This window comes from Protopterus annectens, chromosome 6.part0 (assembly GCF_019279795.1).
Source record: "Protopterus annectens isolate FY-2018-M chromosome 6.part0, PAN1.0, whole genome shotgun sequence".
Taxonomy (NCBI): domain Eukaryota; kingdom Metazoa; phylum Chordata; order Ceratodontiformes; family Protopteridae; genus Protopterus; species Protopterus annectens.
This window is the reverse complement of record NC_056737.1, coordinates 625,094,661-625,114,354: the sequence shown is the minus strand read 5'-3', so window position 1 is coordinate 625,114,354 and position 19,694 is coordinate 625,094,661. Positions and strand designations below refer to the sequence as shown.

The 19,694-nt window shown below is 41.4% G+C and overlaps 1 protein-coding gene across 3 annotated transcripts in view; it reads left to right on the top strand.

The window, feature by feature from the left end:
- The window catches only part of MAP4K5 (mitogen-activated protein kinase kinase kinase kinase 5), a 2,873,315-nt gene that overhangs the window by 914,015 nt on the left and 1,939,606 nt on the right, over positions 1-19,694 (top strand). For all 3 annotated transcript variants that reach the window (XM_044074300.1, XM_044074299.1, XM_044074298.1), the window contains exon 7: positions 5,422-5,464. In XM_044074300.1, the coding sequence (XP_043930235.1) occupies positions 5,422-5,464 (43 nt within the window). The remainder of the gene's footprint in view (positions 1-5,421; positions 5,465-19,694) is intronic.

The window sequence follows — 19,694 nt, the reverse complement described above, 5'->3', positions numbered from 1 at the left end:
CTTTAGGAATACTACCATCATCTCTGAGACATTGATTTGAAAGTTGGCCTCATACCTTGAGTAGGTCCCTTGGACAGTCTTCCAATCAAAATGCACCCCTACCCAAGAAAGGTAGCAACCATCATGACTGTGGCCTTGGAATGGGGAAGAACTAAAGGTCCCTCTGCCATGACCAGCAGTGACTCCGGCCACCACCAAATGTGGTGGTGACATATGTTTATCAGTGCCTCTGGGAGGTCCATAGGATGTGTTAGGTAAGACCACTGAACTGCAAGAGTCCATTTCAAAACTCATGCTAGAGGATCAAGACAAATAGAACTACCATGTGCCCAAGGAGATGGAGTACTGAAGCTGCAGAGAGTTTGTAAATATGAGGAATGTGAGAAGCCTGTAGGCAGCAGGGGTTTGGTCTTGGTAACAGTAGCTTGGCTATCTGAGTGAACAAATCCAAATGGCAACTGATAAATTCTAACACTTGCACTGGTTCCGGTCTGGAATTTTCGTAATTCATTGGTATGCCTAAGGACCGAGACAGCTGGAGTAAAGAGTCCCGAACTTTGGTTATAGATGCTTTCATGGAAGCTGTAAGGAGGCAATTATCCTGGTGAGGGAGGACCTGGAATCCCTGCAGCCTGATCCATGCTGCCACTACTGCCAAGCATTTGATGCACACCTAGGGATCTGTAGTGAAACCAAAGAGCAAAGCCCAAAACAGATAATGACTGGTCCCTCACTTGAAAGTGCAGGGATCTCCTGGAGTTTCTCACTGTCTTTATGTGATGACAGGCATCCTTGAGAGCTCCTGAGCACATCCAGTCATCCTTCCTCAGAAGAGACAGAATGGACTGCATCGTGACCTTCCAGAATTGGCACTGATTGATGAAACAGTTCAGCTTGTTAAGATCCAGAATTGGTCTGAAGTCCTTGGTTTTCTTTGATACCACAAATAATCTGGAATAGACCCCAGATCTTTGCTGGTCTGGTAGGTCATCTTAGATGACTCAGTTGGACCAGCAACTTTTGAATTTTGACTTCTTTGTCTCTTCTCTGGTGGGGTGGTATGTCCAGAAGAGATTTTTGAGAATCCTTCATAATAAACAAAAAAGGACTACTCCAACCTCAGGACATGACTCTCAACACCCATGCATGTAAGCTGATCGTCTCACAAGTTTTAAGTGAAGAGTCGAGCAACCCCGACTACCTCCTCAGTATGGTAGTTGGGCAACCCTTCACAAGTGTTGGGAGGGCCTCCCCGAAAAAGCCGTGCAAAAGCTCTTTTTCTGTTGACTGCCCCATCCCATATGTGTGGTGTCCATTATAGTTGCACCGTCTGCCATGGGGGGGCATCTTCACCAAGAATGTTCTGGAAAGGCTACTGTATATATATATATATATATATATATATATATATATATATATATATATATATACACACAAAAAAAGAGGTACTTGCCCCATTCTGATCCTAGAGAAGGACCACTGAGTGATGGCAAAACGCACTCCCAACAGCAGATCGCATCTTTCCATACTGTTCACTCTTAAATAGAGTTTCCTTGACCTTTGGACCAAATGGGGAAGAACTGTCAAAAGGAGCATTGACAAAGGATGCTTTAAGGCAGTCAGCAAAATTACTTAAGTGCATCCAGGCATGACAGAGAATGGCAATGCCTGTGCCTGCAGCACAGGACATTCCATCAGCCATGCTGGACAACAGCCAGATGGAGACATGTTTTATAGACTGTGTGGCCAATAACTGAACCTCCATAGTCTTCTGCATCTCTGGAAGCTGCTGAGTCTTCACAACCATTGACACGTCAGCTACATGATCTTGCTCAAGCCTTGTCAAATGGGCAAAGTAATTGAGTACAAGCAAGGCAAAGGTTTCTGAAGCATACACGTGCTTTCCCAACCAATCCAGAGTGCAAGACTACCTGCTGGGTAGATGGACCAGTGAACTCGGTGATGTCTTTTTTTAGTGGTGATCCACAGCTGGACCATTATTCCAATAGGATCTGGATTTAGGAGAAGCCAAAATCTTTTCTGGCTTCCTTCCTGGGGATCAGTTCCACTAAATTGGGTGCTGTCCAAATCCTGCGTGACATTGGGTATTTAAGTGCATCTGGAGGGGTGACCACCCAGGATGTGAATGGGCCCACAATGAAGACCTTCAAAAACACTAACACCTCTGGAGAAGGGGCTTCTATGGTCCATTCCCACAGTTCTAAAACAATTGCAGCAAATCGCCGAAGGATGCAGCATGGGGGGGGGGTTTGCGGGAGCCTTACCCTTCACTGAGTTCTGTGTCCTTGGTAAAAGATTCATCAGGGGGAAATCCAAGTGCTTCCTTTTCCACTTGCTCTTACTATGTACCTCTTTGTGAGGAGAATCAGGAGGAGACATGGAAGAAAAGTGGATCAGGAATGCAGGAAACCCTGAGGACTCAGAGGTGCAGGCTGTCTCCGAGTCAGCTGGTGCAAATCGGCAGGTCCAGACACTTGGGGGAAGAGAACAGTCCAGCACTACTGCTAAATCTCCTATCTCTGTGCAGGAGAGAATCCTCTTCACAAAGTCGAAGGCCAAAGCTGAGGTAGGACAACTGGACTTGACCTTCGCTGACACAGAGATTGAAGATGAACTGTTGAGTTCTGAAGCCCCCCAGGGTCAGGGACAACCCACACACACACACACACACACACACACACACACATATATATATATATATATATATATATATATATATATATACATATACATACATATCATATGTACACACACCCACACACCTAAGAAACCTAACTATCTAATAAGATAAACAGCAGCTTTTTTTTTTTCTTCTATTTTGTAAATGGCTAAGAAACAAAGAGCTGAAACACCCAAGCAGGAACAAACTACACCAGAGAAATTAACATAACACACTACCATACAACAACACCTAACCTAAGCCGTAAACTATAAAAAGGGTAGAGGAAAGGCACAGAAAGGTTGTCTAACAGCTATACGAAAAGGATGCAATTTGATGGAGCTATGTTGACCATGTTCCTCACACGATGGCTGCAAATGAGATCTGAGGAGAGAGAGATTATTTCAGCACCATATTATGGGAAGAGGAGGTAGAGCTATCTGATTGGAGATTCTGAGATGGCTGATATCGGATCTGATAACCACAGGTTCAGACCAGATGCATAAGACAACATTGGATAAATTGTTTCTTGTCATCTTAAAGTTACTTACTATTTAGATTCCCACTGTGAAGAAATGCAGTAGTCATCAGATTCATGATGTCATGTGGCTTTTCTGCTACACCAATTTAAATCTAACTGAACTTCTGTGGTGTAAGAGTTGTATCTTACAGTATTAAGTTATGTTCCCAATCCTTCAGTTTGTGTTGTTTTCTTCATTAGCATTTTGAAGTTCTATACCCATTGCTTAGAGTATAGAATTAGTTCTGAAACAGATTTACATTGACTACTGGTTGGACTTGAGGATTTGGCATTAATTTTCTGGGTACCTATACATTTATACTTCTGCATAAGTACATTTAAAAAAAAAGATCTTCAGGACACTGTAGTTTTGCAGTTGTTTTTATACACATTTATTACATTGCATTTTTGTTGCTTTGCAGTTTTAGAATTTCCATTTAAACATCCTGTTGTGTAGACACCCACTCACTTTTGTATAGAAGCACATGTTAGCTTAAGACCATACCATTATACCAGAAATCTGAACAAAACTGAAAATAATTGGGGGAGGGACAAAGATCCAAAACTGGGGATAGATTTTAGATAATACTCTTATAAATTTAGAAAGTTGCTAGACTAACAGGTTTTGCATTAGCCTGTATTTTCTAAAGGTTATGAAGTCTGAAACTCAAATGTCCGCCATTATTTAGTGACTTAACTCCTCTATAGTTTGCCAGAAAACCACCAACTTAATGAGGAACAGACCAAAAATATGAGGCAAAAATCCAGACAGTCTGCAAACGTATGGGCAGTTGAGAGGCATGCATACCATTCCTTCATCAGACAAATGCAGCCTCACAGTAGACAAAAACATTATCAATATTGGATGATAACATTAGGTAAGAATCCATTTGTTGTACTATTCTAAGTGTCTTTGTGTTAAGATCAGCTGCTGTGGTGAGTACCTCATAAAGATGTATTCTGTCATCCATTCCAGTCTTATGCTTTCCTTTTTCCTGCATTGAGGCATATTAAGATGAGGAGGGGTCCAGCAGTGTTTTAGTAATGATAATGGCTATTTAGGTTGTCTGGCAGCTGAATAACGATGGTTCAGATTGGTATTACTTAAGCTAATATGACAGAAGGGAAAAAAAGTATTGTTATCCTTAAATAACGCATGATAAAAATAAACCTAAAACACGGTATTATTCCACTAGTTCTTTTATTATTTTACTACAGAAATGCATTTCTATGCAGCTTCCCCTGAAGTTGAGCATGCTAGTAAATAAATAGTGTGTTAATCTTTGCTAAATTATTTCATTGCAGCAACTCATATTAAGTGGCAGATCAGCTTCAGTGGTTAACTTTCTTCAGAGTGTAATGTTGCTCCTGATGTTAAGTTGTAGCTCTCAACTGTCCAGATTTTTTGCAGAATGTCCATATTTTTGCCAAATATTTTTGGTCTGTTCCTCATAAAATTTTGGGTTTTCTGGTAAATCACTGAGGACTGAAGTCACTAAACAATGACATGCATTTGACTTTCAGACTTCATATCCTTCAGAAAATGTATGCTAACACACATCCTGTTTATAACAGCAATATTTAAAATCTGTCCCTCTTTTTGGGTGTTTGTCTCCCCATTGTTTTACGCTTTGTCCAGATTTCTTGTGCTGAGAAGTTAAGAGGTATGGCAACTGACCATGATTAAATTTGGTTGTCAAAGTGCATGATTCTGGAAAATATGGGGTATTGTGTAAATCTCAGAGGTTTGGTGAAAGTGTATTCAGGTGTGCAGTGCAACATAAATTCTCCATGTGTGATATCACAAACTAAAGCCCCGCTATATGAGGCATGCTTCTGATAATTGATAAGAGTCTGTTTCTGTTTTCAAGTAACTGCATTGCCTTCTTGGGAATGAACAAGTTATTTTTTGGCTCCTCTGTTAGCTATCCAAATTAGATTGATTTTATTGCGAGTCCACTGCTACTGATCAAACTGCTTTCCTGACTTCACCTGTTCCTAAAGGATCCAGGATCTAATAATGCAGTTAGGATGAATCTTGTGTATATAAATACATAGCAGAATTCCTGACTAGTAGTTTAACTGTCAAAGGCTGACAGCTGCTTATTCAGTAGTTGAGTAGAATGTTAAGATGCATTTTGGTTATTTGCATGCTGTACACTATTTCATAGCTGTCTGAGTGCATTGAACAATGTACAAATATTTTTCTTTTTGTTTTTAGGGTGCCAATATATTGTTAACAGACAATGGTGATGTGAAATTAGGTGAGTAAAGGATGAACGTATTTGTGATAGTAGAGTTGTGCATAATATGGCAGCAATACACTTAACATTTGCATAATGTTTTTTGTTTCAGTGCATCCATTTTATTGCAGCATTTTCAAATAAATATGTTACCAAAAGTTGCTATATATCTGGATCCTCCATAAAGATTACATGCCTTTAGAATTATTGACATTGAAAATTAACTGCTTCAGCATGTATTAATTGTCTTTACAGAAGATCTAGATTAGAGTTTTAAACACACAATGATGACAGTTTCACATCTGAAAAGATCTTGAGTGTATAAAGCCATTAACTTATATTTGCATGTATTTTATAACAAAGCTAATTATGCTAATCAGTTATTGAAATTAATGTGCTGACCCATGCTTCATATACATGATGTATAGGCCTACTGCCAGCAAGCTGGACTCAGGTTACTAGTAGAGCTGACCAGGAAAGAAAAAGTGGCCTGAAGTCTACAGTTCTGTGGAGGGCAAGGGGGACCACAGTGTGGAACCTCCTAAGAGAGGCCAGGAGTACAGCTGATGACTTCTTGATAAACATAATGATGTCAGCTCTGATGGCATAGAGCAATAAAGCTGTGGTTGCCACCTAGGGAACCCAGTTTGGGCACTTGATGGTGAGGATGGAGCGCAGCAGTATGCATGTGGCCTTAGCCTTGGGAGGCGGGACTCCATTGCTGTAAGCATCCTGGTACGGGGTTGTGGCTTAGTGATCCACCACCTGAATGTCGCCTTTCTTTGTGAGTATACTGGAGAAAGCAGTCACAAAGAGAAGACATCATGGGCCTTTGGTGTAAGGCAGGTAGCTTGTTTCCTTCGGTCAAGGGGTGGGTTAGAACTTAAAACACCCTCATTACCAGGATGCTAGTGAGACTACAACCAACCCTAATGACTGCCTGTATGATGGCCTTTCCACTTGGTTTTCACCTCACCCAGTGTACTGGGGTAATTCTCAAATACTAGAGAACAAATGGGTAGAGCGTAAATAAAGGGAGGCTTTTTGGTCAGTAAGCTTGGGGCAGAAAGCATCTTGAAAAAAATAAATGTTGTGGTACATTGGTTTAGTAAGAAGGTTGGGAATGTATGGAGACACTTGTTTCATCGCATTGCCATTGCACATGTCTCTGGGTGGAATTTGAGGGGGATGGTCAGAGAGAGAAGATGATGCCTCATCCTCAAGTGTGGCACCAGTCCAATAGTCCAGAGCAGCTGATCACAAGGATTCAAAGGTTAATGCCAGTTGTGTTTTGAGGCTGGAATAGCAACATTCATGACTTGATGGGGGAAATTTGAGCTTCTAAAGGTAACTCATGGTTGTGTTGGGGGTTATGGTAGAAGAGAGTTTATCTCATGGGAGGTACTGAGGGTTAACCTTAAAGGTTAGAGCCTTAAGCATGCACCCCTTTGAATGTTGAGTACTTCCAAATATATATTTTTAAATTTTATTTATTCAAGTGTAAATTAAAAATAACACATTGGAAAACAAACACAGTTACAGTAAACATTAATGACTGGAATTATGTAAGTGAATACTTAGAAAAAAAGAAGAAACATTAACTCTCCCAAAATGATTTAATGTAAAATAAAATGGAGTATTGAATTTAAGTATATTAAGAATGTAGTCTGCAGAGTAATTGTAATATCAATTAATATTTCTCTAAAGAACTGCTGCATCCTGCTTGCATTTTAATTGCTGTGAATGCCTTTGATAGTTGCAAATCTCTGAAATTGAAAGGCTAATGGATGGAGTATACTCCTAGTGTTTTTGAGACTAACTCCTAGTTATGCTGAGATTCATCTGCCACTTTATTGTTATGTATTATATCTACTGCAGTGTTGGATTGTCAGTCAGAAAGTATATTGTTTAGCAGTTGGGACATGAATAATGTATATATTATAGAACTGTCCTAGGGTAGTTGCGAATTCTAGTGTAAATCAATATTGAATATGTAAAGTGCATTCAACTGTATATGTAAAGTGCATTTAAACTGTGTTTAAGTTGATTATACTTACAAGTTTATAGTGCTACGTTACACTACAAGTATTCATATTGTTTAAATGTTGTTGTAGCATACGTGAATAGGAGATTGATTACCCTCCCTGCACATACTAACTCCCTGTCCTGTCTGTCTTTCACTTCTTTAGTTTTATTACAATCACTTGAGTCTCCTCTGCATCCCCCGTACAACAACACAACAGTGGTTACGGCTTGGAATAATTAAATCATGAGTCAGCTAATTTATGGAGACCGTGGCTACAACATTGTTAACTCTAGGTGTGTGATAAAGTGCTGTCTTACAAACCGCCTTAGTATTAGGTTACCCAGCACTCTGGTGGTGGCACAGTCATATTCTCTAAATGTTTGGACACTCTTCTAGGGAAGACAGATGTATACTGCTCACTTACCCCATATTGCCTCCCCCTCTAGATGTAGTGGTTTAGACTGTAATATAAAAATAAAACAAAAAAATTCAAATAACTAAAAAATCAAACTGAATTTCTATGCCCAGCTGTTAGTGGCAAAAACCCTGATATATATGTTTACAGTACAATAAGTTTCTGGTATATTCTTTTGGAGGGAACTTACCTGATTGTTTTTCTTAATTGCTCACAATAAGGCCAGGGTTAGCCCACTTTTTTCACCCTTGCTACACTCAAGCTCACTCTGCTACTCTACCCCACCCCATTCCCACCCACCCCTGCTTTCCCTTAATTTATACTGACCATTACTCCACCCCCTAAATCTTGTTAACCAGTTGCAAACACTCCCCTTTCGCCTCCATATATCCAATCCACACCATAATCCCAACCATTACTATACTAACTCCACCTTATGCTTCTCACTCTGTACCCTACTGTCCAACCCACTACCCCTACCTTCTAGAAATCCAAGTAAGTCATGTCTATAAAAAATGTGCTGCCTTCTCTCCAGTCTGCTTCTAACATTATATATCACTCTCCTAATCACATCACCTCTCCAAACCATCCACCAACTCCCACAGCAATTATACATTCTTATCTTCCTGTACATCATGACAACCCCACAAAAAGCTTTAGTCACATATCAGCCAGCCTAATTCAAAATCGCTTTATGTACCTATCAAAACTCAGATTTCTTCCAGATAAGATCACTAGTAAACCTAACTTCTGTATATTAGTCAACAACAATAAATCTTCCCAATACCCCAAACAACACACTTCTATTACTGTGTGGGGACATCCATCCCAACCCAGTGCCCACAACTGTAGCTATCCCTGCTAAAAAAACTAAACCCTAAAAATATTCTTCTAGCAACCCTAAACACAAGTAGTATCTGTAACAAAACTACAAAATTTCATGCTTGGTTAAGTCAATTCACCCCAGATATCCTGTTATTCACAGAAACTTGGCTAAAACCCCATATCCATGACACCAAAATAACACCTCCTGGCTATAATATAATTAGAAAAAACAGAAGTACAAAAAAAGGTGGCGGGGTAGCCTAATCTATCCCAACACCATCACAATCTCACCTTTCCCTGAATAAATACCTACTTTTAACAGTGCTGAAATTCTAATTGAAACCCTACAAATTAACAAAACAAAACAAGTATGCATTGTTGGATTATATATATATATCCCTCTGGGCAAAACATCCAAACTATGGAAGATGTCCTGACCTGCATATCAGAAAACATCAGTAACGAGACTATAAATGTGAAGTTGTTCTATCCCGTTGTTCATTCTTACTGATGGGTTCGGAACCGATCCTTGGCTCTGACTCGGCCAACTGCAAAAGCTCAAGGTCTTCAACCAGCTCAAGGCCAATTCCCTATCCCATGATGCACCTTCTGCGCCTCTCAGATCTCGGTTGTCACTGCAACAGATCGTGCGTCTCACCAGCTTGGGCAGTGAAATTTAAGTATTTTTTTTATACATATATTATCCTTTTTGCTGTAGTTAGTATTTTTCTATTTTATAGCTTAGAGTGTTATTGTGGTTTAGGTAGTGGTCATACTACTTAATAGCTAGACTTTTTGAAGTTTCTTAATGTAGTCACATAACTCCCTTAATTCTTCCCTTTGGTGCCTGGTGTTATAACCTCTTTGTACTGAAGCCCATTTTTTCTCCAAGGGCATTTTTTGTGTGTGTGTGGTGTAGTTATAAAACCTAGAATAGTTATTCTTGAAGTTTTATAGTTTTACTAGTGTGCGTTTTTCCTGTAAAAGTTAGGGCCCAGTTTTATTAGGGCCGTTTTATTATACTGTGTGTTTTGCTTCTTTGTGGACTGTCTTTGGCAGTCAAAGCAACGTAACCCTGATTCACTTTAAGTAGTTAGTGTATATATAGTGTGTTTTTCTGTGAGCCGTGTGGTTCCTTTATAAGGGTGTTGCCTTATACTCCAGACTTAGCTAGACAATTGATACGTCCTGTTAACTAATTTCTGTCATGTCTCAACAAGAGAAGGTGAAGTCAGGATTTAAAAAATGTCCTAAATGTGGACAAGAAATGTTGATACTAGATGGTCACACAGAATGTGTCTATTGCTTAGGTGAAGTTCACCTACAAGAGAACTGTGCCATCTGTCATTCATTCAGCTCTCGTGTTTTTCATGAATGTAAAAGTAAACTGATAGGTAGGGGACTATTAAAGTCTTCCTTCCAGGAATCTTTGGATAAGGACAGATCACCGGATAAGACATCACAATCTTTAAAGACTTTGTCTTCTAAGTCATCTTCTGGGTTGGAGCCAAAAAAGGGTTCATCGACCTCAAAACCAGATCATACTTCTACCTCTGCTCCATTGCTTTTGGAACCAGAGGTTGTTACTGTTTGTAGGAGCCGGTCCTCTATACTGGAGCCGGTGTCTCCTACTCTAAAGTCCCCAATTCTTCAGTCAGTGGCCTCTTCCGTAGCTTCTTCCCGGTCCTCAAGACTTTTAGATAAGGATGTGGATTGTGTGGTGCAGAGGCTTCTGCAGATAACGGTGCTAGCAAAAATTTTGTCAGGACCGACCCTTGGGGCTTCGGACCCAACTATGACCCAGCCCATTACTTCTGTTCCTCCTTCGATTTGACTCAAGGTTTCAGAGCCAGTGTGTTCAAAGTTGATGACTGTGGAACCGCCGGAGCTGACACCCCTTCCAGGTCTGTCGGTTCCGACTGCCCTGTCTTCCTCGGTACTGACGTTAGAGTCTAGGGGCCGACACTCACTGGTTGGGTCCGAAGAGGATAGTTGTACTGATTTTTTTTGTTTCCAACTTTGCCTCTCGGGGCCTTGGCATGGGTGAGTTCGGCACTTATCTTGGGCTTAAGAGCCCACCGCCTTGGTGCCAAGGAAATCACCTGTTTCATTGGACAAAGGGGTTTCTTATGATTGGAGCCGGGGGGCCTTTGATGCCATGAGGGGAGTGTTGTCCCCTCGGGCACCCACATCATTGGTACCAGCAACGTCCTCCCCTAAAGCGTCTGTGTCTGCCTCTGCTTCACTGGTCCCTCAAAAGCGTAGAGAACCAGAGCCTCAGGTCACCCCATTGCTGAGCCCTGCTCTTCCAAGACCTCTCCAGAAGCTCCCACTGAGGAGGTTCCCAGGAAGAGGCTTTGCAAGAGGAAGCATCTGGACTCCCTACAGGAATCCATCACATTGGATACTGACTTAGATGAGTCAGAAGGGTCCCCACGGTCCCCCCCTGAAGATATCTCTTTCGAGGATATCTTGGAAATTCTTAAACAGAGGGGTGGCTGGAAGCCCATTAACCCTACTGATGATGAGTCAGTCCTCCTGAAGGCTTTTGGGTCTCAGCCCGGCACCACTTGGGTGTCTCCACCCTTTGTTGAGCTGATTGAGCTAATCTCTCGAAGGGCGTGGGAGTCCCTGGATACCATGGAGCCTGTCCCTAGGAGGCCTAATAAATTTATAACTTCTCCCCAGGACAAGACCTTCCTGACCAAAGGAGTGCCCGTTGATGCTGTAGTGGTGACGGCAGCCACCAAAAAGGAACTGTCAGAAACTTCTATGTTTATCCATCCTCCTAATAAGGATTCTGGGATCATGGACAGAATATGGTAAGCGCATGTTTAGTTCAGCGACCTTTGCTGTCTGATCAGTAGCTACGGGGGTCTCAGAGAAAGTAACTTCCCGGCTCACTACCCTTAATTCTCTTATAAACTCTTCCATGCGTCTGGTCTTGTATGCAGCTGATGGAGCGAGTAGGGCAGTGGGTACAGGAATTGCTCTTAGGAGACATTCCTGGATGCACTTATGTTCCTTTGCGGAACCCTTTAAGGAAACTCTTACCAGGAGTGAGCAGGATGGGAAGACTCTGCCATCGGAGTCTGGTTTTCCACCCCTACCAGACCTTACCCCAAAGGTCAGAAGGGAGGTAAGATGTGGTTCCGTAAAACTCAAGGAGCTTTCCAGGACACTCGTGGTGAACCTCCCTCTAGAGGCAGAGGAGTGGATAACAATGGAAGATGGTGCTCGTGCGGCAGAGGAGGTCCACAGAATCAGGGCGACAGAGACCAGTTCTTTGGGAAGCCGTATCAGCTCTCCTGAGAGGAGGCCCGCCTGGCCATCTCTAGAGGCAGTCGGGGGACGCTTCTCTTTGTACCCAGACACCTGGCTAAAAATAACAAAAGACAGCTGGGTACAAAGCATCATATCCAGAGGATACTCAATTCCCTTTGCCACTCCCCCCCCCCCCCCATAAGAAAAATCCCGGACGTTCCACTCAGTCACAGGGAACAAGCAGCCACAGAGATTCAAAGGTTGCTGGAAAAAAAGAGTCATCCAACCATTCCCAGCAGACCAAAGAGAATTCAGAACTTACTCCAGGTTCTTTTAGTTCCAAAGAAAATAGGGGACTGGAGGCCCATTTTGGATCTCAGCAACCTAAACAAGTCAGTAAGAAAGACAAAATTCCGGATGGTTACGTTACAGTCAATACTTCCCTTTTTAGGGAAAGACAATTGGATGTGCACGATAGATCTCCAGGATGCATACTACCACATAAAAATGGGCAGGCCATCCAGGGATCATCTGTGCTTCTGGCTGGGAGCCAGTCATTATCAAATTCACGCTCTGCCCTTAGATCTCACTACAGCCTCCAGAGTGTTCACCAAATGCATGGCAGTAGTCACGGCTCATCTCAGACATTTGGGATTCCAGGTGTTTCCATACCTAGACGACTGGCTCCTCACTGCCACCTCCAGGCATCAACTCATACAAGCAAGGGACACAACTGTAAACCTCTGCAGTCAGTTGGGGATTACTATAAATCCAGAAAAATCTGCCTTGTCGCCATCGCAGCATACCGTTTTTATAGGAGCAAAGCTAAATACCATTACCATGACCTTAAACCTTCCACCAGAAAGAGTTTGTGTCCTACGAAAACAGAGAAAAAGCCCTGGTTTCCATGGTACTCAAATCGTTAGGGACAATGATGGCAGTGATCATTGTGATTCCTTTAGGTCGGATGCATATGTGTGTACTGCAATGGCTCCTATTCACGCAATGGTCTTTTCAAGAACTCCCAATGTCACACAAAATCCTGATAACGAATTCCAGCAAGAAGAACCAACATCTCACCAAGTAACTCTAGGTCGCCTCTGTGTTCTACCCACTTCCATAGCCATGGTGACGATGGATGCCTCCCTGATAGGTTAAGCATTATCAGGGAAGAACAGCCCAAGGCACATAGAACAGATACGAGGCTCATCTGCATATCAATGTCCTGGAGATGAGAGTGGTACTTCTAGCGTTGCAGTCCTTACAAGACTCTCTTTCCCTCTGGGAACTATTGCAATTCAGACAGACAATATGTCAGTGGTCTGGTACATAAACAAACAAGGAGGAACCAGATCTTATCCCCTGTGTCGAGAGACCCTGAGAGTATGACAATGGGCAACCTCCACCCATCACTTTCTGATAGCAATGCACATCCTGGGGAGATCCAATATGATAGCAGACAAACTGAGCAGGGCAATTCTGTTGCCTCATGAGTGGTCCCTAAAAGAAGATGTGGCGGAATGGATATTCAACAGATGGGGCCAGCCTTGCTGCAATCTATTTGCAACTCCAACAAGCTCGAAATGCAGCAGCTACTTTGCCCTAATTCCCCCTCCAGGGGATGCCCCAAGGGATGCACTTGTATACAATTGGCCCCTGGGTCTCCTTTATGTCTTCCCTCCTTTCCCTCTGATACCCAAAGTTTTATAGAAAGCCAAGGCTCTGGGAAGGACCATCATTCTAATAGCCCCTTACTGGCCTCGTCAAATTTGGTTCCCCTTCCTCCAACCTCATCTATTGGAAGAACCTTGGATTTTGGACCCAGTGCCAGATCTCCTGACTCATTCATCAGGGGCTCTCCATCCTTCTCGTCAGTCCCTCAAACTGACAGCTTGGCTGCTCCAGTTCCCAACATTGCCAGGATTCACAACCTCTCAGCTGCGGCTTAGCATATTTTAACATCCTCTCATAAATAGTCTATCAAGAAGTTATATCGTAGTAAATGGAAAAGGTTTTCTACTTGGGCATTTCAGAACAATATTGACCTGTACCTGGCTTCAATTTAATCCATTCTGGAGTTTTTGACTAAACTTTTCAGTGAAGGGGCAACGGCAGCAACCATTAGAGTTCAATTGGCAGCAATTTCTAACTTTCATCTTGGTGACCAGGGATCTAATATCATGTCACATAGACTCTCCAAAGTCTTCTCAAGGGTACGGTTCATTAGAGACCACCTATCAAAGCTCCAGCTGTACCATGGAATCTAAATTTTGTTCTTTCCCGAATAATCCTACCCTCTTTCGAACCAGCCTCATCTTGTGACTTGAAATATCTTTCATGGAAAACCATATTTTTAATAGCTATTACTTTTGCTCAGAGGGTTTTAGAGTTACAGCCTTGTCCATTAAACCCCCTTATTTGATTTTCCATAATGACAGAGTCTCACTTAGAATGAATCCTTCATTTTTACCTAAAGTTTGCTCAGAGACAAATCTCAACCAGTCTATTGAATTGCCCGTATTTTTCCCTAAATACACTAATACGATGGAACCATATGCTGCACAAACTTAATATTCATAGACAACTTTGTTTCTATTTACAGGACCAAACATTTCAGGAAAGCAGATCAGCTCTTTGTCTCCTTTTCAGAGTCTAAAAAAGGTGCTCCAGTGGCGAAAACCACTTTATCAAAATGGTTATCAGATTGTATATCCTTCACTTACAATTCAATGAATACACCGTTACAACAGAAGATAAAGGCCCCACTCTACTAGAGCTGTATCTACTTCCATCAGCCTTTACGGCTAAATTACCATTGGATACTATTTGTGCAGCAGCTACTTGGTCAAGGCCTCATACCTTCATCACACATTACAAAGTAGACAAGGCCTCCAGGGACTGGGCTTTCATTGGTTCCACTGTCTTGAAGAACATTCTCCAGTGAGTCACCCGAGAAAGATGGTGCTTGGGATGCTACCCATCAGTAAGAATGAATGGCGAGATAGAACAACGTCGCATAAAGAAGTTATGTACTCACCATAACGTTCCATGTGAGTTGTTAATCTCGCCTTCATTCTTACGTCCCACCCGCCAACCCCCATCCAGGCTTCTTGAGGACAGAGATTTAATTTATGTCATGGTTTATTGTCTCTTATCCAGTTTCTACTAGTAGCATATTAGTAGTGGTAATGTAGCCTTTTGGCAGCAAACAAGATCTGAGGGAAGCACAAGGTGCATCATGGGATAGGGAGTTGGCCTCGAGCTGGTTGAAGACCTCGAGCTTTTACAGTTGGCTGAGTCAGAGCTGAGGATCGGCTTCGAACCCATCAGTAAGAATGAAGGCGAGATGAACAACTCACATGGAACATTATGGTGAGTACATAACTTCTTTTTATGGCAGACATCAACATCAATTGGCAGGAGCTAATGATTGACTCCCCTGCTAATAGCATAAACTTTTATAGTTATACCCTGCTTGTTACCAGTGCCACCTGTATGCATAATGGCAATACCCTTGGTGCACCTCTTTACTGGATACTTGTGTCTAATCCTGACAAATTACTCTTTACACTCTACCCAATACTGTTAGTGACCACCTACCTGTATTCAAAAATAAATCCACACCACACATTACAAGAACCCACATAAACAAATCTACCAGAAATATTAGAAACTTTGACCAGCAAAAGTTTAACGAAGTCCTAAAGCACACTAGCTGTAACCCAATTAAAACACTACCACTAGAAGATGCCCTTGAATACTTCAACAACGTATTTCTAAATACCCTTGACAGCTTAGCTCCCCTCCACACCGAAAAATAAGAACTAACCATGCCCCCTGGCTAACAAAAATACTAAACAGCATCTACAAGATAGAGATAAAGCATGGAAGGAATGGGACAATAACAAATCTGATGCTAACCTAATCAAATATAAACAGCTACAGAATAAAACAAAACAACTAGTGAACTTGGACAAAAAAAAAACACTTTTCCAATCAATTAGCAAACCATAAAAACAGCCCAAAACAATTTTGAAAATATATCTCAAACCTGCTTACCCCAAGGTCTAAACAAACTCCATCACTATACCCTGACAAATCCCCCTCAGAGATAGCCAACCTGTTTAACTGTCATTTTATAGAGCATAAGCAAACTGTTAACAAATCCCACCGCTGCAGCCACCTTAAGCCCCATCTTTATCTTCTATCCTCTTTTCCCTTAATCCTGTACCTACCTCTCATTCAAAAACACAACCATGCTCCCTCTCCATTGGCAGCCTCCCCCCTGGATGCTTAAAACTTGCTGTCGAATCTATAGAATATCATGTCAGCATCCTTATAAATTGCTCCATAGCAGAGACCAATATCCCTAACTTTTGGAAAAATCTATCATCACCCTTTTACATAAAGGGGGTAACTCCATTGAACCATCCAGTTATCACCCAATCTCCATCTGCTCTCCACTTTCCAAACTCCTGGAAAAATGTGTACATAATCAACTGCTGTGCCACCATATCCAAAACAAATTAATTACTCCTACCCAGCATGGTTTTCACCCATCACACACAGCACCATGACTGCCCTAATCTCCTTCATGAACACTGTGTCCAAATCCATTGAGACTGGTAATATCACCTCTGTCTTACTACTAGACTTATCAAAGCCATTTTAGACAGTGCCCCACAACAAACTTCTTCATGAGCTATCCATTGTAGGCTGCACCCCAACTTCCCTCCAGTGGTTTGCAAGCTACCTATCAAATGCAATTAATGCATCAAATGGCAAAATAAACTATCCCAATATCAAACCAACATAACTGGAGTACCACAAGGATCCATACTTGGACCCTTATTCTTCAATGTTTTCACAAATAACCTTCACACCTCATCCCCTCTTAGCTCCATTATTCATTATGCTAATGAAACTACCTTAATTTCCTCCTCAAATAATATACAACACCTCCAACACCTAACCCAAGCCACCATCACCTCAGTAGAGACATGGCTGAGAGAAGCCCAGCTACTTCTAAATTCTAAAAAAAAGAAAACTCCTGCTTTTCTCAGCAAAACCAATCTCATCCGACTTTAAAATATTCTCACAGGATAACACAGAAATTGAAACAGTTCCCACAGCTAAGCTGCTAGGCATTACCATAGACAACAAACTAACTTTCGAACACCACATCTGCAATAGCAATAAAAAACACAGACATCAAACTAGGAACACTCTATAGAAAAAAAACTTTCTTGGATAACTCCACCAGAAAACCCTTGCCAACACCTATTTGCTTACCTCTCTCTGATATGCAGCCTCCTTATATACCAATTTACGAACTTCTCTTAAAACCAAGCTCCAATCCTGCTATGATAAAATTGCCAAACTGTTCCCACCACTGCCCAGCTCTGAAAGTACTAAACTGTCTCAGACTCGCACACCATCTAAACCTAGCACAGCTGTCTGCTGCACATAAAATGATATATACACCTGATAGCTGCCCAGCCCTCAAATCTGTCTTAAAACCCTACATATCTATAAGAGCCGTCTGCTCTGAAAACAAACAACTCCTAACCGTCTACATGCCAAACAAAAGAGCTGGACATTGCCTGTACTCTCATGCTACCGCCAAGCCCTGGAACTCACTGCCAACAGACATTACTGCCATTGAGAGCTTTAACCCAACTTCAAACACACCCTAAAAAACATTTTCTTTGTAATCCAACTTGCACCTGCTCTTTCCCTAACAGGTGAACTCCTTTCACTCCATAAGGGCTCACCTTTCTGTCACTAGCACATGAATCTTATCCACTAACAATTAACATATTGGACTAAGAGACCTTGTGTATTTCTACACCCTTAATTCTTCCCATCCGACTCTACTATTCTAAGTATCTACTTGCCTCTAATATTCTGACCCTCTTCCTGACTCTCACTCTTTATCCTAATCCAACTATAAAAAAAAAATTGTATATCGCCCATCTATTACATTGATTTATTATTGTCACTACCTGTCTGTAATTTATTGTATCTACTTCTCTGTTCTATTTAGTATTCATTGCTTATTAATGTGTGTTTGAATTCTTGCTGCTGTCTTGTTCAAGTCAACTGTCTTAATTGCCTGTATCATTTGGGGCTTTTCTCCCGGGCCTCTGCTAAAAATGGGTTCCTGACCCAGTTGGACTTGTCTGGATAAATAAATAAAATAATTAAGTTACTGCTGTTGGCATTGATGTTGTTGTGTTTTTATACTGGAGACTACTTGTCCACCCCACCACATAAATTTTACTGTCCAACTGAGGTCACTCCTTTCAACTCAAGTGATATCTGTTAGGATCATCTTTTTGTTGTGTGTGCATTTTTAAATGTTAGTGCAAGGTTTACTCCAACATGTCTTTAATATAACCATTGTACTTAATAGTTGAAAGTGTGCTTACTGTGCAAAGGGTTAATGAACGATGTATTACTTTGTCCTGATTCCATTTATGATTGACAGATATTGAGGAATAATGATGTAGGATGATTCATTCCATCCTTCCAGCCTCAAGGACTTGGCTGCAGGCTCAAATCAACCTGTACCAAAAACTTTCCCAGGTTCTAGCTCCTCCCATCTTCCCATAATCCCCTTTTGTAGCTCTACTTGCCTGGTTTCCTTTGCTGCTCACATAGCTAACAGCACTAGGGAAAAAAACAGCTCTTCAAAGATTTTCGAATAAATTTTTTTTTCTTCCAAATTTGTTGTTTCCTTCAGCAGATTTTCTTCTTTCGGTGTTAGAGCTTTCCTTTTTCTTGTCTTTTGTAAGGTTTGGTATATTTTTGGTAAGCCTAAAATCTTATTCTTATTTCCTTCGTAGGCCACAGTTTCTTCTCCATTTTCATTCTTTTCTGTCTGCCTTTTATTTTTTTTACCAGCAGACAGACTTCTTGATGGTTTAGACATGGCTAGTGGTTTCGTCTGTTTTCTGTTGTAGTGAATACTGGCTTTAAAAAAATTTACCATTTGTGGACATAAAATCCCTTTCCTAGACTGCCATGCCTTTTGTGTAATTTGTTTTGGGGGCTCCACATTTAGTAATAGGGTACGGTATTTGTGCTAGTTTTCTTGAGCAGTCCAAGCACCATTGTCCTTCAGTTTGTCATCTGAGTATCATCACTATAAAAGTGAACTCTTTAAGAAGCAAAATAATTCTACTTGTTTCTCTTTTGGCCAGGATTTCTTCTGTAGTGATCTCCACTGACACAGGTTGTCGGATTAGAGATGTTTCTGAATTTTTCCAGACACCTGGACATTGAAGTATAACTCTTTCTTTTTTAAAGGCCTTCTTCCTCTAGATCTTTTCCATCATTTTCCTTACAAGATTCCTTACATTGATCATTCCACTTTAGTGGAAGCCTTACTGCAGGCCTTGATGAAAATTGACTTTACCCCTTCCCTTTTTGCTTTCAGGATATTCAGGGATTCTGTGCTTCAGATGCCTTCCTCATTGACCCTTGTCTGGACAGCAGTTCTGCAAGAAGTGTCCAGCTTTCACGTTCAACTTACTTTGACAGATGCTTTGGTAACAGCTTTTTCCTGACATAACCAATCAACATAAGTGTATCTTTTTGATGTCTGTTGCACCTTCAGTAATAGATGTATCAGCACTGATAGCTTGTGATATTGATGACCCTTTAAATGCCAAGGCTCAGATTTGTCAACTTGAGGGCCAGTGCCAGCGTCAATCCCT